This window comes from Eutrema salsugineum, unplaced genomic scaffold, assembly GCF_000478725.1.
Source record: "Eutrema salsugineum unplaced genomic scaffold, Eutsalg1_0 scaffold_1, whole genome shotgun sequence".
Taxonomy (NCBI): Eukaryota; Viridiplantae; Streptophyta; class Magnoliopsida; order Brassicales; family Brassicaceae; genus Eutrema; species Eutrema salsugineum.
This window is the reverse complement of record NW_006256909.1, coordinates 4,557,528-4,581,930: the sequence shown is the minus strand read 5'-3', so window position 1 is coordinate 4,581,930 and position 24,403 is coordinate 4,557,528. Positions and strand designations below refer to the sequence as shown.

The window sequence follows — 24,403 nt, the reverse complement described above, 5'->3', positions numbered from 1 at the left end:
CAAAAAAAAAATTCTGACTTGAGTTTATTTAAAACTACAAAAAAGCTTAAAAATATTTTAAAAAACATTAAAAAGACTCCGTGCATTTGCACGTGTAATCATCTAGTATATATAATATGTAACATGCACGTTATATTATAGTATTTTTTTTACTAAATGAAACTATAAACATATATGTTTTAGTGGAGAATCTAATATTGTAAACTGTAATATTAACAAGGTTACACAGACACACGTGTTTGTGTTAAGAATGCAAGAATATATATACTCGAGAGCGAATGTACTTTCAAGGCATTGTGAATTTGTGATGTTACGATCGAGAAGCCGAGCTTTTTTTCTTTATCCTTATTCTGTTTTAATCATATAGTACATTGTAGAACGAAATCTTTAAACTATAAGGGGGGTGTATTGAATCCATAACACTGGAATTTAGAAGAATTTTTAAAATCCATGTGTTCAATAACATATGATTTGTTATTTTAATTCAAATCACTCCAAATGTTAAGTTCAATATACCCCATATAAGTTTTGGCTTTGGGCACTAATTAACTTATTGACATAATCGAAATTATGTCAATAAGTTGTTATTTTTTTTTTTTATCAAGAAACTATGGAGCTAGATTCTTTTTTTTTGTCACCACTATGGAGCTAGATTCATAATTGTATATTAGCTACTATTATTTGAACTTTTATGATGTGAAGGAAAGTAAATGGAGTGTTACAGAGAATTTAAGTGTACTATGGTCGAGTTCTTGGTGCGTGATAGAGAATGTGATGTATCCTTATTACTCTTTCTCTAGGTAAGATTTAGAGAGTAGGACGTGGAGAGATGTGAAAGGTTTGGAAGTAGTGAAAAAGAACCGTAGTTATAGTAATGGTTTTGCAAATTGTATGGTAGAGTTGGGTAATCATGGTGGCAAACTCCGCAATATTTTGGGATAGGGTTTGAGAAGCCTGGTCGTAGTCAGAACAAGAACATTTGGTGTGTGGTGGTTGTGCTGGAAAGATTGCATGGAGGTGTGATTGTGGGGAATGTTGAGTAGGTCGATGTTCATATAACTTTTGCGTTGTCTATCCATTTCGGTTTGATGAGTACTCTCTAATTTTAGTCACTTGTGGAGTCAGACGTCATCCTTTTGCTTTTTTAAAAAACATGTGATTTGTTTTGCCTTGGGGACCCGTCTATATACTATCTTGAATGACTTTGGTAGAACAATTGTTTCGATTTGCAATTTGCGTATGAGGATAACAGATAGATTGTTACCATCTCTACAATTTTTGTTGGATTCAATGTAAATTACTAGTATACAAACTCGAGTCCTTCGATGCATAGGGTTGTTCATTCAAGGTCGTCATCTAAATAATGTCACTAGAAGAATTTGAGTGACATTTGTTTGTTTTTTTTTTGTTTGTGTTTATAAGTCTGAAATTCTAAATTAAACGACCAGCAGGATATATATGGCAGCGTTTTTGGTTACAACGGAGCTCAAAATTAGAGTGAAATTTTGTTTTTACTTTTTTTTTTTTTTTTAATATATATTTTATTTATCAACCCGAACCGGAAATTGATAATAGTTTACAAAGATAAAACCAGGCAAAATAACCTAACTAAATCGGATAACCCTGGTTAGCCGTCTGCGGTTCACAGTTGGAGAAGCGGTCCTCAAACTTCACCAAAAGGCCGACAGCGGCAAGCCGGAGAAACCATTTGCCATTGGTAAACTCTGACCCTAGATCTCGATCCGGTCAAGGAGAGAAACGCTAGAAAACCGAGCGCCTTGAACTCACCTCGACTCGCCGTGCAACCCACCGAGCCGCCACAACGATTTCCGCTACGGAGCTGCTTCTAGTACCCTTTGACACATCGATCAATTGCTCTCCCTCCGACATTTCGTCACCGCCATCCCCGAACGGATCTGAAGCGGTAGGAGCGAGCGAATCTGGATTGCTCTCCTTCCGACATCTCGTCACCGCTGTCCTCGAGCGGATCTGAAGCGGTAGGAGTGAGCGCACCATGAATAGTCTCAGAGGCACCGTCCACTGCTCCGCCTCGCCGCAGCGACTACTCCACGCCTCAGCACAGCCGGAGAGGAAAAGGGGAGACCTGGATTCACTTTGATTCTCATTACCATCATGAAGCTCGATCTACAATGAACTTACAGAGAGCCCTCTCACGGTGGCAAAACAAGTCGCCAGACCGGAGAGGCAGCAAAAAGATTTTTATGTGCGGCTAGGGTTTTGAGAGGGAGAGAGAGATGCAACGATTGTGTTTTTTAAGATTAGATCTTTTACTGTCGCTTGGAATAGTTTTGTTTTTGTTTTTACTTTTAAGTGAAGTGAGATTCTCATAAACTTGACCTGTATATATGATTTTCTTGCAAGATTGTGCGTGTCTTTAGAGGTATGGTGAGTGCATCAACATTTTCCTTGTTCTATTTTCTTTTTCCTCTCTTGCTCTGTTTTTCTTCTTACGAACTAATGTAAAGTGTAGTCAGTTAACTTAGGTCCATACATCTTCTCCAACTACACAGACAAAGGTTTGTGTAAATACTTGTATCATAACATTACCTTCAAGCCATGTTTATTTCCTTTATGAAAAACACTTTAACATACGATAAATACCTTGTTCAAGTCTGAATCAAAGATATAAATTGAAATAGAAGAAGAAAACTTTGCTTTCAATAACTGAAAATTTTCTGACATAAATTAAAAAAGTGAAAATCTGACCAATCAATGTTAATATTTCTGACATAAATTAATGTTAATATTTCTGTAATGTAATGTTAAGCAATACTACTAATCAAGAAAAAAAAAGGAAACGTGTCGAGTTGGGGTGAAAAAACTAATCCAAATTTATATTCTGAGGAAGTCCAAACTCACAATTTATTTACTCTTCTCCTTCCTCCGACATCCTCCGTCGCCGGAGACAATTCCGTGTATCTCCGTAATTAACAGATTCCATGTCCGAAGCCAGCTGACTGTTTTGCCCAATCAAAAAGACAAAACAATTTGATTCCTTTAGTCATCGATGGGTAACAAAATCGCTCGGACGACACAAGTCTCGGCGACGGAGTATTACCTCCACGACTTGCCGTCCTCGTACAATCTGGTCCTAAAGGAGGTACTTTGTCGTGGGAGATTCTTCAAGTCGATCCTTTGTAAGCACGACGAAGGATTGGTGCTCGTCAAGGTATATTTTAAGCGTGGCGACTCAATCGATCTCAGAGAGTACGAGCGTCGTCTCGTCAAGATCAAGGATATATTTTTGTCTCTGGAACATCCTCACGTCTGGCCTTTCCAGGTTCGATTCGATTTCTCTATCTTCTGCTCTCGTGTTTTTGTCAGTGATTCCTTAAATTTGGCTGCGGCAAAAAAAGGGACTTTGAAAGGGAGAAGTTTTGAATGCTACGAGAGGAACGGGTCTTGATAAGCTTGAGCAATTGGTTTAGTTGATCCAAATTGTTCGTTGAAACCCACAGTTCTGTGATGTCTATTAGCTTAGTTGGTGGTTTATTTTTGCTTCCTTGAATGTTTGCAGTTTTGGCAAGAGACTGATAAAGCGGCTTATCTAGTGAGGCAATACTTTTTCAGTAATCTGCATGATCGATTGAGTACTCGGCCTTTCCTCAGTCTTGTTGAGAAGAAGTGGTTGGCATTCCAGGTTTCTTCTCGGTCTTGCACCACTCTATTTGAGGCATAGTTTTTTTTTTTTTTTGAAGCATCCTGTTTTCTGAGCATTTTTTTCTTGTTCTGCAGTTGCTTCTTGCTGTGAAACAATGTCATGAGAAGAATATATGTCATGGTAAGCTTTAATAGTTTGAGAGCATTTGATCCTCATGATGGTGCACTAGATTGTGATGCGTGTGAATTTGCACCTTTTTAGGTGATATCAAGTGCGAGAACGTATTGGTCACTTCCTGGAACTGGCTTTACCTTGCTGATTTTGCATCCTTCAAACCAACATACATTCCTTATGATGATCCTTCAGACTTCTCCTTCTTTTATGACACAAGGGGACAAAGACTTTGTTATCTGGCTCCAGAGGTATTACAGAACCATTATCAAAATTTATTCCTTTTATTTGATCTGTGTAGATCTGTCAAATTTTTCTACTGCACCTCTGCTGAGAATGTTATCACTGCATACTTATTTCTCTCCCCCTTTCTTGTTGGTCATGTTTCTGTGTTTTTTGTTTGTTTGTTTGGTTGTTCACGTTTAAACAGATTATTGCTTAATTACAGAGATTCTATGAGCATGGAGGTGAGACCCAAGTAGCACAAGATGCTCCATTAAAGCCATCCATGGATATATTTGCTGTCGGGTGAGATTATATACAATCTATTTTTATATCACTTGATCTGTTCAACCATTTTATTAGTATATCAAGATAAAGAGGATCCTATTGGTTTCAAGCACACATACTTTTTCAAGATGGAACAACATTTTCTTACCTTAAACAGTAGCTCATTTAAATTTGAGTTGATAACATATTGTAATAGTTTCATATTAATGCTTCAGGTGTGTGATAGCAGAGCTTTTTCTTGAGGGTCAGCCACTATTTGAACTGGCTCAACTGCTCGCTTATCGTAGAGGTCAACATGATCCTAGCCAACACCTTGAAAAGGTATCTCCTTTTGCATCTTCCTTTTTTCATTTTCTCTTTATGAGAATATCTTGGCGTCTCCATATTTTTTTCTTTCTTACGACCTTTTCACGCTGATTCTACTCATCTATAATGGTCTTTCTCTTTTTATTGGATTCAGATTCCTGACCCGGGTATTCGCAAGATGATTCTTCATATGATTCAGTTAGAACCTGAAGCTCGCCTATCTGCTGAAAATTACCTGCAAAATTATGTCGGAGTTGTTTTCCCAAACTACTTCTCACCATTTCTGCACACTTTATACTGTTGTTGGAATCCACTTCCTTCAGATATGAGGGTAATCATCATAAGTTTCTGTAAAGTCTTTCTACATTCTGCATAAACATGCTTCATATCTTTTTGCTTCATTGTGTTTAGGTAGCAACGTGCCAGGGTATATTTCAAGAGATACTTAAAAAGATGATGGAAAATAAACCAGGTGATGATATCGGCATTGATCCTCCTGTATCTTCAAATCAAGTGAACGCAACCAAGGTACATGAAACTTTCGCAAATCACAAATTGAACACATCAAAGGACTTGATAAGGGATACTGTAAACTCCAAGGAGGAGATCCTTTACTCAATTTCCGATGCAGTCAAGAAAAATCGCCATCCTTTCTTGAAAAAGATAACAATGGACGATTTGGGTACACTATTGTCTCTCTATGATAGCCGTTCTGACACTTATGGCACGCCTTTTCTACCGGTAGAGGTTAACATGAGATGTGAGGGAATGGTTCTAATCGCATCTATGCTCTGTTCTTGTATCCGCAATATCAAGTTGCCTCATTTGAGGAGGGAAGCTATACTTCTATTGAGGTCTTGCTCTTTGTATATTGATGATGAAGATCGCTTGCAACGTGTACTTCCATACGTGGTTTCCCTGCTTTCTGATACAACAGCAATTGTGCGGTGCGCTGCCATGGAAACTTTGTGTGACATTCTGCCGCTTGTCCGAGATTTTCCTCCCAGTGATGCCAAGATTTTCCCAGAGTATATATTTCCGATGCTCTCCATGCTTCCTGATGATCCAGAAGAGAGTGTGAGGATATGTTATGCCAGCAATATTGCAAAACTTGCTCTTACTGCTTATGGATTCTTGATACAGTCGTTCCAGCTGAGCGATGTAGGGGTTCTTAATGAATTAAATTCGCAGCAGATCTCCACTACATCTGCTAGCGAGACCCCCAGTCAGTTGCAAAAGGCAAATGGCGATGCACAGCTTGCACAGCTTAGAAAAACTATAGCTGAAGTTGTTCAAGAGCTTGTTATGGGTCCAAAACAAACTCCGAATGTTAGAAGAGCACTCCTTCAGGACATAGGGGAGCTCTGCTTTTTCTTTGGTCAAAGGCAGAGTAATGACTTTCTACTACCGATCCTCCCTGCCTTTCTAAATGACAGAGATGAACAGCTAAGAACTGTATTCTTTGAGAAAATTGTTTATGTATGCTTTTTTGTCGGTCAGAGAAGTGTGGAGGAGTATCTCTTGCCTTATATTGATCAAGCTTTAAGTGATCAGACAGAGGCTGTAATTGTCAATGCATTGGATTGCTTATCCACATTATGCAAGAGTAGTTTCTTGCGGAAGAGAGCTCTCCTCCAAATGTTAGAGTGTGTTTATCCTTTGCTGTGCTATCCATCTCAATGGGTAAGGAGGGCAGTTGTCACTTTCATTGCTGCGTGTAGTGAATGCTTAGGTGCAGTCGACTCTTATGCTTTTATTGCCCCAGTAATACGCCCCTTTCTCAGTAGACTGCCTGCGTCAATTGCTTCTGAGGAAGGTCTACTTTCATGTCTAAAGCCCCCTGTCGCGAGGGAGGTAGTTTACCGTATCTTTGAAAGTGCCAGGAAACCAGAAATCGCGGCGAGACAGCGAAAGATGTGGTACAGTTCTTCACCTCAGTCCAAAGATTGGGAAACTGTTGATTTTTTTAACAAGGATACTGGCAACTTGAACTCAGTAGAAGGCGGGGACGAAAAAAAGAAAAGTGTGGAAAGACCAAATCAGATTAAGAATGCATCGCAACAAGAAGTTCAAGGAAAGCTTGCAGAAAAAGATGCTAAACTGAGAATCCCGAAAAACCCAAGACTCAGTGCTTCTAACACAGTTGGCCTACGTGATACCTTGTATCCAGAGAAGTTACAGTTCTCTGGGTTTATGGCACCATATATATCTGGTATAAATAGCTTAACCGAACCAGAGGGCATACCTCTCTATTCATTTAGCATGGACAAACGAGCAGCTACAAATCCTCCTGTGGCTTCTGAGTCTTCATTGCAGATAAACTCTCTCGGAATGGGTTCGTTATCAGTGCCATGGATGGATTCGATGAGCAAGTCATTTAACTTGGCTAGTTCGGTCCCAGTGCCTAAGCTGGTTTCTGGGTCATTCCATGCTGGTATCAATCCTAAACAATTTTACAGAGTGGTACATGAGCCAGAAAACAGAGAAAATGATCAAATGTCCTCAGCCATCAGTAAATTTCAAGACCTTGGTGTATCAAGCTCTTCAAAAAGTGCTTCTGTAACTTCAGAAGATGCCTCTTCAACATCAGATCTTGTAGGAGAACCATCTCTGTCAAGGACATCGGTTCCGGATTCAGGTTGGAAGCCTCGTGGAGTATTAGTTGCTCATCTACAGGAGCATCGCTCTGCTGTCAACGACATTGCCACTTCAAGCGATCATAGTTTTTTTGTTAGTGCATCAGATGATTCCACAGTGAAGGTGTGGGACTCTAGAAAACTGGAAAAGGACATCTCGTTTAGGTCAAGGCTAACATATCATCTCGAGGGAAGCAGAGGGATGTGCACAACAATGCTTCGGAATTCAACACAAGTTGTAGTTGGAGCCTCTGATGGTGTGATACATATATTTTCCATTGACCACATCTCCAGAGGCTTGGGGAACGTAGTGGAGAAGTACTCAGGCATTGTTGATATTAAAAAGAAGGATGTTAAAGAAGGCGCTCTAGTTTCTCTCTTGAATTATACTGCTGATAGCCTTTCTGGTCCGATGGTAATGTACAGTACCCAAAACTGCGGAATCCACCTTTGGGACACAAGATCAGATTTAGATGCATGGACACTGAAAGCAAACCCTGAAGAAGGATATGTGTCTTCTCTGGTTACAAGCCCTTGCGGGAATTGGTTTATCTCTGGGTCTTCAAGGGGAGTGCTTACTCTTTGGGATTCGAGATTTCGTGTTCCCGTAAATTCATGGCAATACCCTATTATATGCCCAATAGAGAAGATGTGCCTCTGCTTTCTTCCTCCAAGTGTATCAGTGTCCACCACTATGAGACCTTATATTTATGTTGCTGCCGGTTGCAACGAAGTTTCACTCTGGAATGCAGAGACAGGTAGCTGTCAGCAGGTAATGTTGTTTTACCATTTTATTGCACCTTGACTTTGGCTATTGAACCTACTCTACTTATGGTCTATGCTTTTTCTATTGGGGTCTTGCAAGTTTGAATAGAAACTATGAACCAGGAGAGAACAAAACATATGTTGATAGTTTAATAGTGACTGGAGTTAGTTTTGATAGGTTAAACCATATCACTGAATTGGTCTTGTAAATGTGCTGATTCTGTAGGTGTTGAGAGTAGCCAACTATGAAAATGAGACGAATGTTTCCGAGTTTCAATGGAAGTTACCAAGCAATAATGTAAATTCCAAGCCGAATCTTCGCCAGAATACGAGCTCCAAGTACAGAATCAAAGAGTTGAACGAGCCTCCTCCTCGTCTTCCTGGGATACGCTCTTTGCTTCCTTTACCCGGTGGCGACTTGCTAACAGGTGGTACTGACTTGAAGATCCGGCGTTGGGATTACTCCAGGTCCTACATTTAAAACTTCAACTTGTGTTTTTACAATCAAACGTTTTGTCACACCTCTTGTGCACAATAATATACAAAAACTGACGCAACTCTTGTTTTCTGCGTTTGGATCAAAACAGCCCTGAGAGAAGTTACTGTATATGCGGTCCGAGTTTGAAAGGAGTCGGAAACGATGATTTCTACGAACTCAAATCCAACTCCGGCGTGAAATTCGTTCAGGTATGTTCACTAACTATATTTTTTCTTCGTATACCACAATAATCTTGCAGTTTCAGGTCACTAACTGTAGATAAGCATATCACAATAGTCTTGTAGTTTCAGGTCACCAAGTGTAGATAAGCTTTTAACAAACTTAATCTTTAAATTGTGTATGTCTCTTTGTTAGGAGACAAAGAGACGGCCTCTGGCAAACCTAACAGCAAAGGCGGTACTTGCAGCAGCTGCGACAGACACTGCGGGTTGTCACCGAGACTCAGTTCAGTCTCTGGCATCGGTGAAACTGAACCAGAGACTTTTGATATCAAGCAGCAGAGATGGAGCCATCAAGGTCTGGAAGTAAAAAAACAGTGACGGTCTTTTGTGTACAGTGTTATAGTGTTTCTTGTTTCTACCTTTTCATTGTAACATCAAATGCTAAAAGAAATTTTTTTAGCCTTGTATCTTTACATTCTGTAAGTTATCTTTTGTACAGATTTTTGCAATGTAGTGAATCTTTTCATGTTCTTTCTAAAATACTTCTAACACAAAATATAGACAGTTTCATCATTTTTTTTAATCCTCTCTACTATCAGGTGAAATTACGGAATCACCTGTAACTTCATCCTTGTTAGATATTAGTTTGCAAGTTTACATTACATTTCTAACACAGAATATGTATTTGGCATGGGCACATCAGTGGATATAGAATGCTATGAGGTCGCAAAATTACGTCTGAAGCATCGATGGCCAATTTGATTGAGAAAATTACATTGTCTATAAAGATATAACAAAACGGATCTTGCAGAAGTCGGAATCAGCAAAAAACCAAAAACGAGAATGCCATAAAAGGGCAAAAAAACTTCAACAACCCCACAGAGTGATCATGATCATCATCTACTTCTCAGATGAGTTGGGTCCTCTCTTCTTGCCAAATCCAACAACTGAAAAGAAGAAATAAGAAAAAAATTACTATAGAACCAGTCTGCTAGTGATATACAAGTTCAAACATTTCCACAAGGAAATGACAAGAAAAGGTGATGATGACATTCAAATGCAAAAATGGAGGAATCAAATTCAGAAGTCTTTCATGATCAAAAGAGAATCTCACGAGCATCATTTACTGACAGTGGCTAATAGACTATCTATTTAAGTGATAAGTACCAATACACTAGGCCAACTAGCTTATATCCCAAGAAATTTTGGATTTTTAAAAAAAGGGAAAAGAGAAGAAACAGATCATTTTACCGGCGGTGACGAAACGACGGTTGTGTTGCATCCGTTTGTGGGCACGGCCACGTGGCTTCTTCTTCTTGTCCTGCTTAGCCACTTTAGGTGTCTGTCCTCTCACCTTACCGGCACGAGCCAATGAACCGTGAACCTTCCCTAAACCATTTCCAACAAATCAGATACAAAATGCATCAGAACCATCAACATTTATATAGCAGGCGAAAATCAGAAAGACAACTTCTAAAGAGAATTACCCATAGCTGTTTACTAGAAGGATTCTTCTGACGACGGGATCGGCGCTCCCTCCGGCTAATGTGCGACGACGTTGTAAGGTCTTCTTGAGTAGCTAGGGTTTTCTCTTGTGAATGTGAATGGGTTTTTAAGTGATGAGGACGATACAAGTTTGCATGGATAAGGTCCATTGGTGATCTCTTAATGGGCCTGCTATTCAGTTAGAATCCCCGCCATTTTTTTTTTTTTTTTTCCATATTTCCAGTTTTTTCACATATAATTCGAATCAATCTTTCTAATAGAGCAGTCCAAATTTGTGTAGTTTCTCAAGTTTTGCAGTTCAACATTGGGTTTTGTATTTAACAAATTTAGCAAATCTAAAACTAAAACCAAACAGAAACAAGATTGAATAGTTATATGATCTATCAAATAGATAATCTTATCACGAAGTTATTCACTTTTATCATGTACATTTGGTAATTCAGGGACTTGTATTTATAGATTGCATTTGTATACTTTAAAGGCATTTTTTCCTAAACAAAACAAAAATCGCCAAGCTATGATCAAAATAAATAGATCACGAAACGACTATATATAAAACTTCACCATTAATGAAATAAAATCTTTGTCTGTCTTTTGGATGAAACAAAAGGTGCAATAGTGGGATAAGCAAATCACTCGTCTTCCTCGATGACTCTGGTTCCCAAACCAGACAAACCTTCTGCTGGAATCTCAGCCACAGTGACGAGTGAGTAAAACTCTTCCTTTGCATCTTCACCATCGTTCCTCTTCCGGGCAACGCGCACTCTGATTCTCCTCGGCGGACCTCGGATTCCTCTGCTCCATATCTGCTTGTTGAGCTTCACATCAACTCTTACGTCTTTTGTTCCCATTGCTTTCTCTGAGAACTTCCTGATCTCCTTTATGGCATTTGGTGCCTTCTTCTTGAAAGTGCTGTCCATTTATCAAAGACACCACATATTTGCCAAACCGCAAGACTAATCAGACGATTCAAGATGTTTCTACTGAATAGAAAATCAACAGAAGAAGCAAACAAACCATAACTTAGAGTGGAAGAAACCCTACAACTCATTCATTTTAGTAACAGAGATGAATGATGAACAGTGGTAACAAGGATATATGTATTCATAGTTATTACAAAATCCGTTCAATTCAGAATATGCAGGCATAAAGTTCTACGTAAACAATCAAATGTATATCTTACAACAAACGCAGAACTTTGTAAGCAAACAGTGATTGCGTTGATTCTTCATGTATCTCTTATATGATCTGGACAACTCTAATTCAAGAAATTAATTTTCAAAGCTATCACCATCTGTATATATTCTAGAAATCCCTAAACCACAGTTTCTAAGAAGCAATTTAATCAAAAATGATGAATGTAAACTCATGATTTCACTGACAAACACAGACGACACAGAGCAAAAACATAACTTTAGCATCTAAAAAATAATGATATTGAAGTTTCTTTTACCAGCTATGGAGACGCCTGTGGAGATTGATAGTGTACTCCCTGGTGACAACCTCCTCCTTTCTCCCCTTAGCTTTCTCCATTTCCCTCTCTCCCTCTCACTATCAGCTAAAGCCTGCAAATTCGTAAAAGTCGCAGATAAATCAACCCCCACACATTTCATATCCATAAGAAACATCCACATCAATTTCGCTTAACATTTCGAATCGACGATCAATATCAGACGATGGAGGAAACATAAACAACTACCTTTCGCGGCGTGTAGGAACGGAGATGAGACTGTGAAAAACAGAGAGAGAGATGAGGAGAAGAAGGAAAATAAACCTACCTAGAAAGCCCTAAATTGATTGATACCAGGCCCAATGGGCTTCGAGTAAATATCCAGAAAAGGTGACCCGATTTAGCCACGTCAACTTGATATTCGTGTACGCTCGCGTTCACTGTAAGCTACGATAAACCCTTACACTCACATCATCTCTTCCAAAAACCCAACCAAAACCCGCTATTTAGCTCTAAACTAGTTGCAGGCTCAGAGACTCAGTGAAAAAGGAAGAAGACAAGAAGAAATGCTCAAGTTTCAATGTTTTCTTCACCTTCTTCAGCCTTCTACGGCGAAAAACAACCACTCGAGTCTACCCTTCTACAATTTGGCGCCGTTTCGGGTGACGAATCGGGTACCGAAGATCCAAGAGGTACCTGGGAAGTGGTCTAGTAAGAGTGGGAAACTGCGAGTAAATGGTGTGGGTCGAGAAATGGAAGAATTTGAAGAAGAAGATGAAGAGGAGGAAGATGAGTTCACGTCGAGGAAGAGAGGCGATTACGGAGGGAAAAAGGAGGATATAAATTACGACAAGGACCCTGAGTTCGCTGATATTTTGGGAGATTGTTTAGATAACCCAGAGAAAGCTCAGAAGAAGGTAAAAGTTTATATCTCTCATCTTTGGGTCTTACAATTTCATACGAGAAGCTTGTTTAGCTGATGAATTGATGAACTTTGCTAGAGTTTGAGCTGAGCCTTCGATTATTGGGTCGATTTTGATTGTTTTACTGTTTTCATTTTTTTGGTAGATGGAAGAGAGATTGAGGAAGAAGAGAAACAGAATTCTGCACACTAAGACTGGTTCAGCCACTTCGATGCAGGTTACATTCAACAAGTGAGTAACTCAGATTATATGTGATTCTTTGGTTGGTTTTTGCACATTTCTCTGATAGATCAGTAGTTGTTGATAATCATCTATAGAGTGATTTTGATTTTCATTGTTTCTTATGTTCTATTGTTGTCTTTTAACTTTTCTCGGTTTTGTTGCTTTGTTAGATTTGAGTATTCAAATTCGTACATGTGGTTGGAGTTTTACAACGCACCGTTGGACAAAGACATAGCCTTGATTTCTGATGTGAGCCCCTTAAACTCAACCTTAGCATTCCTATACTATCCTGTGAAGATAGGAAAAAACCAAACAAATCACTTGCTGCTTTGTTTTTATGGCTAAATCTTGCAGACAATCCGTTCATGGCATATTCTTGGACGTCTTGGTGGATACAATTCCATGAATATGCAAGTAAGTCAGCGTGAGAAAGTAAAGAAGCATTTATATAGTCAGTTTTTCATTTTTTTGGGTTAAAGCACGATACAAGCATTAAACTGCTATCTCTTTACTCAATATGGTGCAGTTATCACAAGCGCCAGTGGATAAGAGGCCAAACTATGATGCTATCCTTGGAGCTAATATCGAGCCTACAACATTTTATAACATCGGGGATCTTGAGGTCCAAGACAATGTGGCTCGCATATGGTGATAATTCCTATTACCCTAAAACAAAATTTTCTCAAGTTGGCAACATTTAGTGGCTTTTGCAGATTTGCTTCTCTAACGTGAATGATGGTTTTGACAGGCTCGATATTGGGACCTCAGAGCCGTTGATTCTCGATGTACTGATAAACGCACTGACACAAATCAGTTCAGAGTGAGTCGAGTTCTCTCTCTCTCGAACGTTGGACATTGTTCAAATGTGTAGAAGTTCTAACGTCGGATGTTTTGTTTGTGTCCAGTTATGTCGGGATAAAGAAAGTCGTGTTTGGTGGATCTGAGTTTGAGAGCTGGAAGGAGAATATGACGTCCGAGGAATCTGGTTTTAGAGTGCACAAGATTTAACATGTTCTTGAGTTTGTATCAAAAGCCACAAGACAAAACTTTCTACTTCGATTTATACAGAAATAAACCTTTAGATTACATGTTCTTTATGGCTTGATGTATGATTTGTTATCACTATCGACAAATTGGAATCACAATTTTACGATCAGATGGAAACAAGAGGTACTTGCATGTATTGAGAGCAGCCAATGGTAATTTAGTACTAGGAAAAGCATAATCATTATTAAAAATACTTTTTAATATCATTTTGTGAATAAGGGATGACAAATGAGGTGACTCGAGCAAAACATTCAGCTGTTCAGGAAAAATCTTTAACCTACAAGCATTGTCTGAAACTCCAAATGGCTTAAAACACGCTTTTTTAGAAGTAAAAATATTCATTCAGTGGTGGACTCTTCAAGCCTGTCTGTTTCTCCTCTTGGGACCAGACTTGGCGACTCTAAGGCCTTTGCTGATCACGCTGAGCCTTGCAAGTGCTGCCTTCTTCAAATCAGGTCTGTAGTAGTTGTCCACAACCTGATAAGATCAGACAGTAAGTGGATTAATATTGATAGACAAAGGCACGAAAGAATCAGATATGAAATGCTGAACGAAAGAATATATCTCAGAAGCCAAGCGTAACAAGAGTATTTCATTGAAGAAAGACCCCACAAAGGAGTCTTCCTTCTTACGTGTTAGCTTTCTCATCACTGATAAGTATTGCAAAAGAAAGTAAATATATATTCTCAATAGGATTCATGCTATATTTTCTCAGAAGCCAAGCGTAACAAGTATATTTCATTGAAGAACTTCACAAAGAAGCTCTCCTTATATGTTAGCTTTCTCATCACAGGTTTCAGACTTGACAACAAAAAGGGCAGTCGCAATCGGTATGATTTAAATTTAAATGCTAAGAGTTTAGCTCAGAAGCCAAGCGTAACAATTATATTTCATAGAAGAGGTACCCCACAAAGGAGTTCTCTTCTTACGTGTTAGCTTTCTCATCACAGCCCATAAAACCAAACTATAATGCAACCTAAAATATCGATTCATAAGAACATGTATAAGCGCTCTAAAATGAAGATCTCTTCAAACATCAAACATCAAACGAACGACAATCTTAACAAGATGAGTTATACCTGGTTGACAACAGCTTTAGTCATCCTCGGGAACTCCTTCTTAAGGACAGACTTGTTAACAGAGAGCTTCGGCTTGTTTTGCTTCTTAGTCTTGGTGGTTCCAAGTACCACACCTTGATCCTTGTCAGCTGGCTGAATGGTCACGGTCTTTTTGTTTGCCAAACCTGAAATCACAGCAAAAATATCCAAACTTTAATCACATTGTCAGATGCCAAGACAAATCTATGCACCCAATAGCAAGAAACCAACCAAATTTATAGCCAAAAGATCCAAACTTAAGAGTTTAGACCACCTAAAGAAGATAATTTCAATAACATTCCGAGAAACCAACAGAAATACGCAGAAGAGGGCAAAAACATGGATTGCAACCTAACATAAGAAGCTATTAATTCTTTCAACTACATTTCGATAGATACGATGTGCAGTGACTTGTGTTCATAAGCAACATTCTATCTCACAGAATAACAATATTCAGCAAAAGTTTTTAGATTTAGGTAGTGAACTCGACAGCAGTGGTTTACCAGAGTGCTTGTATGAGTTGAGGTTGCAGAGGTTGTTGCTCTCCTTGCTGAACTGAACCTTAGCGTTACCTCTACCGAACTGTTTGACCAAGAAACAGTTGTTTCTCTTGACGATCTCCCAGACCAGCTGTCCTGGAACTGTTGTCATTTTGACCTCCTACACCAATTTTCCAAAAATAAAATACAACTTAACAAAACAATTATGAACCAATCCAACAAGAGCTAGAGGGACGAATGAAGAACTGAGAACGATGACATCTATGTCAGAAGACGATCCAAGACGATGCAAGCTCACCTTATAATCCGAAGTCAGACAACGGCGGGATAGAGTAGAGAAAGAGACTCGTGCCGGAATTAGGTTATGACGATGAGTTAATATATACAGTCTCCGCAAAACCCTAGTTTAGTTCTGAAGCAATTATCAGTAAGTGATATAAATATAAATGAAACATAATATCAATAGGGCGTTTGGTCTAGTGGTATGATTCTCGCTTTGGGTGCGAGAGGTCCCGAGTTCGATTCTCGGAACGCCCCTTTTTAATTTTTTATTTTTACAAATAACTTTTTTCCCTCGCTAATTTGTTGTCTAACCAACCTTAGATTTTGCGTCCCTTAGATTTAACCTCAACAATAAACTGGATAAAATGAAAATTACAAACAAACAAAAACTCTCTTTAGCTGATCAATCATAAACCTGTTTTATACGGTGAAGCTATGATATTACATGGTGACTAACTGTCTACATTAGTATACAAACTCTCTAAGAATGCTTTTTAAAGCCTGACAAGTTTCAGCACAACATATGGAAACATTCCAACGCATCAAATCGAATTCTTGGTTACCATCATCATCCATCATCATCACAAGTATATATATACAGAAGAATTCAAGTTTCAGACTTGAGCGTTATGCCTTAGGCGCCAATAGAAGCCCACATATCTTCACCTCCTTCAGCCCACACTCCCCATTTCCATCTCACTCTCGGGTTACTCATCGTGCACGCCGAGATCAAATAGGTTCTTACTCTAAAATCTGTGTCCTGATGAATCATCAGTCTCATGTCTGTCACACCTCTGCAGTTATCGAGTATAGACCTGATGAAAGAAACTGTTTGATGAACATCGGCATGACTTGGCGTCTGAACACGCGCTGTTATTTGCTTCAAGCTATCTGTTCCCTTCATATGTACTAGACCTTCGCTTTGGAAATGGGTTTCGATGTTTGACCATGTCACAGGACTCAAATTCAGAGAAATGATGCCAGGGAATGCTTCAAGGAGTGTCCCCAGTCCAAGTTTTAGCCTTTCAGATTGTTCTATAGACCTGACTGAATCCACCGCAAGCCTTATGATCTTGTTGCCAAATCGGGTGTTCCTGATTAGCCTGTACATGTCAGGAGATATAACCTCTAAAGTATTCAGATCTTGAAGCTCTGCGATACTAACACCTTCAGCGTCCTCTACAGAAAGATGGAGTTTCACCAACTTGGGTGTTTCGAGGAGAATAGATTTGGGTTTGTTGCATTTTAGCTTGAGTTCAAGGAGGTTCGGAGCCACAATAGCCAAGGAAAGTGGAGCATTCGACACTGTCCAATGGCAACTCTTTAGGTGCAGAAAACGGATCCTCGGTTCCTTAAGTCCTCCAACGCCAATCAAATTCAGCACTTTAAGAAAAGGGAAACAATCATTGACCTTGTCTAGATTCTCATCATCGAGTCTGATAAATTCAAGTGTCAAATGTCTGAGATTAGGCATCAGGGTCAGACCAACAACTGAGAGCCAAGCATTCTTCACCTCTAGTTTGACTAACTTACTACCTGAAAAGATAGAAATCTATACTTAATATTAGTTACAATGATCCCTAATTGTTTCCTGTACCTACTTCAGAAACACATAAACTTTCCTGAAAAGCTCAAGCACAAATGATAACATTCAACACATCTGCGATTACTCAATTCCCAAAATGAATCAAGGAATTTGAGCTATTACGATTACTTCAACTACTTCTCAAACTTAAGTTACTGCAAACGAATCCGGAATTGCAGGAAACGATGATGCAGGGCCAAAGACTGATTTGAAGTTTTTTTTCTAATCAAAACTTACAGTTTAAAGAAATGAGCGCCAAAACATCCGACTTTCTCCAGCAAGACTGAATCCAGAAATCTGAAATTGACAAGATCTCCAGGTTATCACGGACCCTAGGCAACCACTCTCGCACGAATTCGACATCGGTCAGGTACAATTCGTCGGAGTCTTCTTCAATCAAGTCATCAAACGTTATCCCGCTAAGCGCCTTATCGACCGCGACTGAGACGGAGCTAATGTTACGAGAATCTTCGATCAAGCTCTTGAAGACCGTCTTGAACGGTGTGACGGCGATCGACCGCGATTTCGAGTACCGGGACAATGTGCAGATGAGACTCACGGCTCGAACCTCCCTCCAAAGCGAGTTCAATCTCTTGGAAGCGACTCGACATCGAGCTAGGTCTTCGGAATCGTTAAGTCGATTCAGGATTTTCACCAAAAGCTCTGGAGGTAACTCGTCCATGGTGAAATTTGGCAATTGAGAGATGAGGAAGGAGAGATGACTCGAGAGAGCTATTTATAATTCAAGATGACAAGTACGTACGTGCGGATAGAGCCCGCGCGTGTTTAAGTCTAAAGTCTATACTACCCCTATACATGTTTGAGAATAACGAGAGTGCCACACGTTGAATTCTGAAGGGAGAAAACCCTTAATTGAGTTGTTTTTCGGACTGTAATTGGGGTTTTAGATTCTCCGATTTGCGTAGCGTCGGATTTTCGACCGGAGAGAGAGAGAAATGGGGAGGAGGATTTTAAACGATGCGTTGAGGACGATCGTGAATGCCGAGAGACGAGGGAAAGCGTCGGTGGAGCTCAAGCCAATCTCCACCGTCATGTCTTCGTTCCTCAGAATCATGAAGGAAAAAGGTGAAATTTTTACCCATTTTCCATTTTTTTCTCAATCGGAAGTTCGTTAATTTATCGACACAAGATTACGTTTTCCATTTCGTCCGTTCACCGGTGACATTTGTAGTGTGAAGTATCTAGTTCTGTGATTTAGATTTAGCTTTATTTTAGAAGCTGCAATTTAGTAAGTGCGACTGTTAAATTTATATATACATGTCGACTATAACATATATTGAGGAAGGGCATTTCTTATACTCTGTCTTTTTGGATCAAGTTTACTTATATTCTTGCCTTCGTGGTTTATATGATGAATCCACTCTTCATGCGCTTCCTTCATTTGCCTCTGTGAACTAATTGAATGATGCTAATAGTGATCATAATTGCTTTGATGCGCTTATGTTTTTCTTGTTTTTTTTTTTGTCAAATATGCGCTTATGTTTATACCTTATCTTATTTTGGGGATGTTTTTTTGATAGATGAATTGTTTATGGCTCACGTTTTTAAGATAGCGATTTCATATGGTTATAGTTGTATAAGTGTTTGGTTGTCAAAATGCTATGTTGATGTAGGTTATATCAAGAACTTTCAAGTCTATGATCCACATAGAGTTGGTAGAATAACAGTTGATCTGCAAGGAAGGGTTAATGACTGCAAAGCTCTTACCTATAGGCAAGACGTTAGGGCAAAAGAGCTTGAGAAATACACAGAACGCACACTTCCAACACGTCAGGTTTGTCCTCAGCTAGTCTTTTCTCTTTTTCTGTCCAGACAAGCAGCTAAAAATGTCATTACTTCAACAGTTTAACCTTGTTGATTTGCTCCATGTAGTGGGGTTATGTTGTAATCACAACTCCGGATGGGATTTTGGACCATGAAGAAGCAATTAAACGGAATGTGGGTGGTCAGGTTCTTGGTTTCTTTTATTGAAGAGCTTAATCTAGCACATGTCAAGAGGCTCTAGTGTCGAAGAATTTAACAGATTTTGGAATATCGATCCTTAGAACATGTTTTTCCTGTTGTTCTTTGTTTTGTATCTTGCACTTTCTTTGAACAAATTGGCAATTAGACAACAAATTTCTTTGTTCAATTGAATTCAAAGATCTTATAAAGACAGCATTTCAAACAATTTTTTGTTTGATGATGTTCAAGGTCATTTGGTTTTTACCACTTGTGTGTAGCTGTGTGGCTAACAGTTCTCCTTACTATCAATGTAATATGACATCCCTGTTCGTCCACCAAACCAGTAAAGAAAATCCAGTAATCAAGATACAATTCTGAATTTGTTAATCATATACTCGATTTTCATTGTCAATATTGAAGTCACCACTACAAGAAACGTAAAATATAAAACCATCTGTTTGTACATGATACGAAATAGACACATACAAATGAAGTACATAACAAATGAAGTACATCGCCGCAAAAAATAATCCTCCGGGCACGCAAATAATCAATCCAAATAATGAGAGTAAACAAACAATGAATATAAATAAATGTATAGCTATAGCAACAGACGGGAGGATGAGCAAGAAGTTCACCGACGAAGAGCCCCGAGTTTAGCAAATATATCATCATAATCTGGGAGCTTGGGATGAACATGGCTAGCTTTCTCCTTCGCCGGAGTTTCCGGGTCTGGTGATGTCACAATTTTGGGAAGAGAACTTGAAGATGAAGCTGACCCTTCTTGTTTAGCCAGTGACTTAGCCTCTGGTCTTTGCTTTGGAGGTGATTCTTGATAGCGAGAGACTTTGGTTTTTGGAAGTGAGCTTGAAGTTGAAGCTGAACCTTGTTGCTTAGCCAGCGGCTTGGCCTTTGGAGGAGATTCTTGGTCGTGAGAAGTTTTGTCGGTTTTTGGAAGAGAGCTTGAAGAAGCTGGCACTTGTTGCTTAGCCAGTCGTTTGGCCTCAGAAATTAGCTTCGGAGGAGATTCTTGATCATGTGAGACTTTTTCGGTTTTCGCATTAACCAGGGATGATCTTCTATCTTGGCCCTTTGTTCTCCGTGAGATGGAAATAGAAGGCTTGGTTTGGGTGCGTACAACATCTCTAGGGACTTCTTTCTCATCTTCATCGTCACTGGACACTGAGTTGAAATAAGAGGCAGAAGAATCAGGGATGGTCCTACGGGTCCTCCTCTCTTGAGTTTTACTAGAAGCCCGAATCGGGATGCCTTCCTTCGAGTCATCATGGGTGACACGCGAATGAAGATGTGAGGGACGGGTTCTTGACTCAGTTATTCTATCTTGATTTCTGATATAAACTCTCTTTGGGAGTTCCATTTCTGTTTCATCATCACTAGAAGATGAATCTGGAGGTATGTAGCTTGGTCTTTTGTCTGGGTTGCTTGATTTCTCAGGGTAAAGATCTTTCCTGGTACTGCTAGAAGAAGACCCTGACGGATCAGCCTCAGTTTGGACATGCTCTTTTCCAGATTTGGACAATATCTTGTCTTTTGGCAGGCTCATTCCATGAGGCGGGGGAGTCTTGAGTCCACCCGCTAGAGGTCCAAATCTCAGACCTGTAGGAGTTTCTGCGTCGGACTCTTCTTGTGGCTTGGAATCATCTCCTTGGTCTTCCGAGTCTGAGGGGAAAAAGTAACGTCCTAAATCATCAGGAACTTCAGACATTGAGGACTTATCAGATGTCAGCTTTGGCTTTTCTTCTACACGTCCAGAATGTATTCCTTTGTTTCTCAGATTGTCTTCTTCACTTTCAGAACCTCGGTCATAATCGTCAAACTTTGCAGACGGCTCAGACTCATGCAGAGAAGCTGGAGGACTTGTAGGACCATCATCAAACAATGGAAAACTTGGTTTCTCTTTTTCAAGAACCTGTGAGGTTGAGGATGAGCTGGGTTGTCCCAGAGACTTGTGTCCTTTGAAGCCCCATGAATTTGTCTCTGTTGGCAAATGATCAGGTGTCTTGCTGCTGCTTCCAAGCAATGAAAATCCTAATCCTTGTTCTGGTTCATCGCCATAAGCATCTTCATTGTCGAATTGAGGTTTATCAAAATACGAGCTATAGTCATCAAAAGCCGGAGCAGTAACAACATCATGATCGTGATTCTGGCTCTCTGTATCTTTAACAGTGCTCTGAAACCGGTTATCCTCCAAGATGCTCGGTGCATGGATATAGGAAGCGACGTTATTATCATCGGAAAAATAGCTTGTATGTGAACCCGATGAACCCCGGCTTGACTGTTTCTTGAGTTGAACATCATCTTGACAGCTACGGCTTATATCATCCATACTTGGTTGCTGCTTCTTCTCTATATCTGTTTTAGCATAGAAGTCGTTCGGCCTCTTCTCCAATGAGTTATCCCGAGAATGACCTCTCCTCCATGAAGTATTGTCTGGTAGGTCATCAACAGTGTTCTTAGAATGCTCTTCTTGCATGTGACTGCTTCTTAAATTTTCTTCTTTAGCAACACCTCCGCTTTGCACATTTGAGCTACTATTGTGTCTATGTGAGGGCTCGTTTCTTAAATTATCATAAGAGGATGAGTTCGGCGACTCTGTAGAGTAGTGCATCGTCCTCATCCTTTCTTTACTAGAAAGCTCAGCGGCTGCACGTGCAGCAAAACTCGCTCTTTCAGCAGATTCAGCAGCCGCACGTGCAGCAGTTGTAGCATCAACAAATTCCGTTTCCCATGGAGATGTATCCCCATAACCTGGATTTGGAGGTCTGTGTTCTCTGCCATCAGTTCTATCTCCTGTATATAAAAACAAAAGACAGTTTGTCTTTATCTAACGCTTCAACACAGACAAATAATAATGACCAAATAGAAAACATGTATTAGTGAAAAACTAACCAGAAGGTCTCGGATCTTGATGATAGTGATCAGCTGTCTTCCCAGTGTTGAAATCACGGCTAGGTGATCTTCCATCACTTGCACATGAATTCTGCGACGCACTGACAGTAGCTGGAGCTTGAAAGTCTGGAGGTTGATTGTTTGGGATTCTTGAAGAAGCCGAGTTAATTCTACTCACCGAGGAACTTACTCCACTCTGCTTATGGAAATCAAAAATGCTAATGAGGAAACAGATACTCGAGAAAGAGACAGGTGAAATTAACACCAAGGAGAAGCTACGTAATGAAAAAGAAGATGTATTACTGACCAACAATACGGTTTCCTTTGGATCTGATTCAGCCAAAGATTCTGCTTCCCAAGTTACATTATGCTCCGTAGCAATCTCCATTAGAATTCTCATCTTCGTTGGACCATCAGGAGTTTTAGCAGACAATTTATCCACCAACTAACCATAAAGAGAGAAAGAGATAATCATAAGTAAGAATGTCTCTCTTTTAGAAACTGAGAAAGGAAGATAAACAAATGAAGCCAACTTACCAAGCGACTCACACCAGAATCTGGTTGCAACCCAATAGCAGCTGAGACAAAATCTTTTCCATACTTGGCAGAGAAATGCTTAACGATATCAGCGAGCTCTGCGACATCTGATAGCCTTTTGGAAGCGTACAAGACACTCGCAACCGCTTCCTTGAGATCATTAGGGCAGGTCCTGAAGTCAGATCACAAACAATGATTATAACACATTACACAATAAAAAAAGGTGTGAAATTTTGGAATTTTACTTACTTCTGTGAGTCAATCACACCCAAACGAGCAACAAGAAGTTCACAATATATACCAACGAGCTCATAAGCAGCAACTGTCTTCTCTTCTCTCACCACATGTTCCACCTGAGTGAAACACAGATTCACTGATATGTTTGATAAATACTATTTCAAAAAATGCTGATTTCAATCGGTTTTACCATATCCAAAGATTATGATGAATTCATACAAGATTTCTACAGACAAAAAAAAATATCAATCAAAATGGTTACTTACCCGAATTGTTGCACTCTGAATCTGCCCAGACTCGAGCAATTGAGCCAGTTCTCTCCTCAATTGCTTAATCTGTGTATCCTTTTTGTTCTTCAGTATTTTCAGGCGCGAAGTCGCCATTTGTAAAGCAATTTTGCTTTATTGGAAAGAAGAAGAAAAAAAAATCAGGAAACATTACAAACGAAAAATGCAATCATTTGGTAAATGTATTAGTCTTCCAGTAATAAGAACAAAATCGCAAGAGAAGAGCAGAGGAAAATGACGATTACCATTTCGCAGGCTTAAAACTTCGATGAAGCACCTTCTTCATGGAGAAACTTGAAAAGACCAACGAACAGAAATGAAGCCTGGAGTGTCCGAGTACACAATTGAATCTGAAGAAAAGAAAAGAGATTTAAGGTTTTGTGTTGGAGATCAGAAGAAAATTTGTGATCTTAGGAAAATGACCTTCACCGAAGAAGAAAAGTATCAAATTTAGACAAGAGGGAGAAGATGAAATTAATTAGAAGAAGAAAAAGGAAATTAACTTTCTGGGATATGGTTAAATAGTGTTGAAGATTATAGACGCGTTAATAAAAAAACGAGTTAAAGACACGTAATGTATTTTTTATTTTGTAAGGATATCTAATTATTATATTTTTTTCCAACATCAGGACACAGTCCACTAAAAATCATGACTTTATAAAACATTATATTTCTATATGCTAAAAATATATTACAACTTTTTCAATGAAAGATATAGAGATCATAATCAGATCTTTATAGATTAAATTCCTCTGATATCCAATATCTTCAAAAAACTAATATTACTTTACAAATATTTTTGTGTTATATTTAGATTTGGGTACAAATATTAATAAATACATAATTTTTTTAATATTGTGTCAAATATTGTCTTATTTTTAATAAATGATCATTCGAACAAATTATTCAATTTTGATCCCTTTTTTCTTTCTTGTCAGCCAGTTTGGTCTATGAAATAACTCAATTTTAGAAATGTGTCTGTGTTCCTGTATTTGTTGACCTAAAAAAAGTGGCAATGCATTTACAGTGTTACAAAATAATTGAAATATGTAATAAGCAAAACGTATTCTGTATATGATATCAATGGACATGATTTCTTTTTCCCGATAAAAATGATCTATAGTAGTTAGTTGGTCACACGTTGCATCCATGTTTTTGAATTGTCTTTAGATGAAGTTTTAATAT

General features: G+C 39.1%; 8 protein-coding genes and 4 non-coding genes across 12 annotated transcripts; 4 read left to right on the top strand and 8 right to left on the bottom strand.

Annotated features, from left to right (window-relative positions):
- Window positions 1-2,910: 2,910 nt before the first annotated feature.
- Window positions 2,911-9,229, top strand: LOC18028194 (serine/threonine-protein kinase VPS15). The gene is made up of 11 exons (XM_006412784.2): window positions 2,911-3,301; window positions 3,539-3,661; window positions 3,757-3,802; window positions 3,884-4,044; window positions 4,242-4,321; window positions 4,519-4,624; window positions 4,764-4,940; window positions 5,021-8,017; window positions 8,237-8,478; window positions 8,598-8,697; window positions 8,864-9,229. The coding sequence occupies exons 1-11, from the start codon at window positions 3,029-3,031 to the stop codon at window positions 9,035-9,037; spliced, it is 4,479 nt and encodes a 1,492-aa protein (XP_006412847.1). The 5' UTR covers window positions 2,911-3,028; the 3' UTR covers window positions 9,038-9,229.
- Window positions 9,230-9,391: 162 nt separating this feature from the next.
- On the bottom strand, window positions 9,392-10,297 carry LOC18028193 (40S ribosomal protein S30). The gene is made up of 3 exons (XM_006412783.2): window positions 10,158-10,297; window positions 9,922-10,059; window positions 9,392-9,617 (listed from the first exon to the last, which is right to left on the bottom strand). Exons 1-3 carry the CDS (start codon window positions 10,159-10,161, stop codon window positions 9,571-9,573), a joined length of 189 nt encoding a protein of 62 aa, XP_006412846.1. The 5' UTR covers window positions 10,162-10,297; the 3' UTR covers window positions 9,392-9,570.
- A 412-nt stretch (window positions 10,298-10,709) lies between these two features.
- On the bottom strand, window positions 10,710-11,928 carry LOC18028192 (60S ribosomal protein L31-1). Its single transcript, XM_006412782.2, has 3 exons — window positions 11,876-11,928; window positions 11,630-11,741; window positions 10,710-11,088 (listed from the first exon to the last, which is right to left on the bottom strand). Exons 2-3 carry the CDS (start codon window positions 11,707-11,709, stop codon window positions 10,809-10,811), a joined length of 360 nt encoding a protein of 119 aa, XP_006412845.1. The 5' UTR covers window positions 11,710-11,741; window positions 11,876-11,928; the 3' UTR covers window positions 10,710-10,808.
- Window positions 11,929-12,124: 196 nt separating this feature from the next.
- Window positions 12,125-13,926, top strand: LOC18028191. Its single transcript, XM_006412781.2, has 7 exons — window positions 12,125-12,543; window positions 12,695-12,780; window positions 12,942-13,020; window positions 13,126-13,185; window positions 13,298-13,419; window positions 13,520-13,591; window positions 13,677-13,926. The coding sequence occupies exons 1-7, from the start codon at window positions 12,193-12,195 to the stop codon at window positions 13,777-13,779; spliced, it is 873 nt and encodes a 290-aa protein (XP_006412844.1). The 5' UTR covers window positions 12,125-12,192; the 3' UTR covers window positions 13,780-13,926.
- A 48-nt stretch (window positions 13,927-13,974) lies between these two features.
- LOC18028190 (60S ribosomal protein L28-2) lies at window positions 13,975-15,817 on the bottom strand. The gene is made up of 4 exons (XM_006412779.2): window positions 15,714-15,817; window positions 15,419-15,575; window positions 14,898-15,061; window positions 13,975-14,295 (listed from the first exon to the last, which is right to left on the bottom strand). The coding sequence occupies exons 2-4, from the start codon at window positions 15,564-15,566 to the stop codon at window positions 14,176-14,178; spliced, it is 432 nt and encodes a 143-aa protein (XP_006412842.1). The 5' UTR covers window positions 15,567-15,575; window positions 15,714-15,817; the 3' UTR covers window positions 13,975-14,175.
- LOC112082585 lies at window positions 14,379-14,475 on the bottom strand. The gene has a single exon (XR_002897250.1). It is a non-coding gene; the product is annotated as a small nucleolar RNA R24 (small nucleolar RNA).
- Window positions 14,525-14,615, bottom strand: LOC112082587. Its single transcript, XR_002897253.1, has one exon. It is a non-coding gene; the product is annotated as a small nucleolar RNA R24 (small nucleolar RNA).
- Window positions 14,677-14,772, bottom strand: LOC112082586. Its single transcript, XR_002897251.1, has one exon. It is a non-coding gene; the product is annotated as a small nucleolar RNA R24 (small nucleolar RNA).
- A 63-nt stretch (window positions 15,818-15,880) lies between the features above and the next one.
- TRNAP-UGG lies at window positions 15,881-15,952 on the top strand. The gene has a single exon. It is a non-coding gene; the product is annotated as a tRNA-Pro (tRNA).
- A 140-nt stretch (window positions 15,953-16,092) lies between these two features.
- On the bottom strand, window positions 16,093-17,964 carry LOC18028189 (F-box/LRR-repeat protein At4g29420). Its single transcript, XM_006412778.2, has 2 exons — window positions 17,520-17,964; window positions 16,093-17,233 (listed from the first exon to the last, which is right to left on the bottom strand). The coding sequence occupies exons 1-2, from the start codon at window positions 17,962-17,964 to the stop codon at window positions 16,332-16,334; spliced, it is 1,347 nt and encodes a 448-aa protein (XP_006412841.1). The 3' UTR covers window positions 16,093-16,331.
- Window positions 17,965-18,136: 172 nt separating this feature from the next.
- LOC18028188 (40S ribosomal protein S15a-5) lies at window positions 18,137-19,511 on the top strand. The gene is made up of 3 exons (XM_006412777.2): window positions 18,137-18,368; window positions 18,917-19,077; window positions 19,176-19,511. Exons 1-3 carry the CDS (start codon window positions 18,239-18,241, stop codon window positions 19,272-19,274), a joined length of 390 nt encoding a protein of 129 aa, XP_006412840.1. The 5' UTR covers window positions 18,137-18,238; the 3' UTR covers window positions 19,275-19,511.
- Window positions 19,512-19,647: 136 nt separating this feature from the next.
- On the bottom strand, window positions 19,648-23,655 carry LOC18028187 (dentin sialophosphoprotein). The gene is made up of 7 exons (XM_024149413.1): window positions 23,464-23,655; window positions 23,198-23,330; window positions 22,944-23,047; window positions 22,695-22,866; window positions 22,465-22,602; window positions 22,158-22,353; window positions 19,648-22,058 (listed from the first exon to the last, which is right to left on the bottom strand). The coding sequence occupies exons 1-7, from the start codon at window positions 23,502-23,504 to the stop codon at window positions 19,882-19,884; spliced, it is 2,961 nt and encodes a 986-aa protein (XP_024005181.1). The 5' UTR covers window positions 23,505-23,655; the 3' UTR covers window positions 19,648-19,881.
- Window positions 23,656-24,403: the final 748 nt, after the last annotated feature.

What these genes read in the sequence shown, in the direction of transcription:
- LOC18028194 (XM_006412784.2), top strand. Translation starts at nt 3,029, where the DNA reads ATGGGTAACAAAATCGCTCGGACGACACAAGTCTCGGCGACGGAGTAT. An exon ending in CTAGCCAACACCTTGAAAAG is followed by an intron (nt 4,625 to 4,763) that starts GTATCTCCTTTT and finishes TATTGGATTCAG; the next exon opens with ATTCCTGACCCGGGTATTCG. An exon ending in AGACAGGTAGCTGTCAGCAG is followed by an intron (nt 8,018 to 8,236) that starts GTAATGTTGTTT and finishes CTGATTCTGTAG; the next exon opens with GTGTTGAGAGTAGCCAACTA.
- LOC18028193 (XM_006412783.2), bottom strand. An exon ending in CCGTCGTTTCGTCACCGCCG is followed by an intron (nt 9,618 to 9,921) that starts GTAAAATGATCT and finishes TCTTCTTTTCAG; the next exon opens with TTGTTGGATTTGGCAAGAAG.
- LOC18028192 (XM_006412782.2), bottom strand. Translation starts at nt 11,709, where the DNA reads ATGGAGAAAGCTAAGGGGAGAAAGGAGGAGGTTGTCACCAGGGAGTAC. An exon ending in CACAGGCGTCTCCATAGCTG is followed by an intron (nt 11,089 to 11,629) that starts GTAAAAGAAACT and finishes ATAAATGGACAG; the next exon opens with CACTTTCAAGAAGAAGGCAC.
- LOC18028191 (XM_006412781.2), top strand. Translation starts at nt 12,193, where the DNA reads ATGCTCAAGTTTCAATGTTTTCTTCACCTTCTTCAGCCTTCTACGGCG. An exon ending in CAGAGAAAGCTCAGAAGAAG is followed by an intron (nt 12,544 to 12,694) that starts GTAAAAGTTTAT and finishes TTTTTTTGGTAG; the next exon opens with ATGGAAGAGAGATTGAGGAA. An exon ending in GACAATGTGGCTCGCATATG is followed by an intron (nt 13,420 to 13,519) that starts GTGATAATTCCT and finishes TGGTTTTGACAG; the next exon opens with GCTCGATATTGGGACCTCAG.
- LOC18028190 (XM_006412779.2), bottom strand. Translation starts at nt 15,566, where the DNA reads ATGACAACAGTTCCAGGACAGCTGGTCTGGGAGATCGTCAAGAGAAAC. An exon ending in CAACTCATACAAGCACTCTG is followed by an intron (nt 15,062 to 15,418) that starts GTAAACCACTGC and finishes CTGTGATTTCAG; the next exon opens with GTTTGGCAAACAAAAAGACC. An exon ending in CTAAAGCTGTTGTCAACCAG is followed by an intron (nt 14,296 to 14,897) that starts GTATAACTCATC and finishes TGATCTTATCAG; the next exon opens with GTTGTGGACAACTACTACAG.
- LOC18028189 (XM_006412778.2), bottom strand. Translation starts at nt 17,964, where the DNA reads ATGGACGAGTTACCTCCAGAGCTTTTGGTGAAAATCCTGAATCGACTT. An exon ending in GGCGCTCATTTCTTTAAACT is followed by an intron (nt 17,234 to 17,519) that starts GTAAGTTTTGAT and finishes CTATCTTTTCAG; the next exon opens with GTAGTAAGTTAGTCAAACTA.
- LOC18028188 (XM_006412777.2), top strand. Translation starts at nt 18,239, where the DNA reads ATGGGGAGGAGGATTTTAAACGATGCGTTGAGGACGATCGTGAATGCC. An exon ending in CAGAATCATGAAGGAAAAAG is followed by an intron (nt 18,369 to 18,916) that starts GTGAAATTTTTA and finishes ATGTTGATGTAG; the next exon opens with GTTATATCAAGAACTTTCAA. An exon ending in GCACACTTCCAACACGTCAG is followed by an intron (nt 19,078 to 19,175) that starts GTTTGTCCTCAG and finishes TGCTCCATGTAG; the next exon opens with TGGGGTTATGTTGTAATCAC.
- LOC18028187 (XM_024149413.1), bottom strand. Translation starts at nt 23,504, where the DNA reads ATGAAGAAGGTGCTTCATCGAAGTTTTAAGCCTGCGAAATG. An exon ending in CAAAGGAAACCGTATTGTTG is followed by an intron (nt 22,354 to 22,464) that starts GTCAGTAATACA and finishes TTCCATAAGCAG; the next exon opens with AGTGGAGTAAGTTCCTCGGT. An exon ending in TCAAGATCCGAGACCTTCTG is followed by an intron (nt 22,059 to 22,157) that starts GTTAGTTTTTCA and finishes TTTTATATACAG; the next exon opens with GAGATAGAACTGATGGCAGA.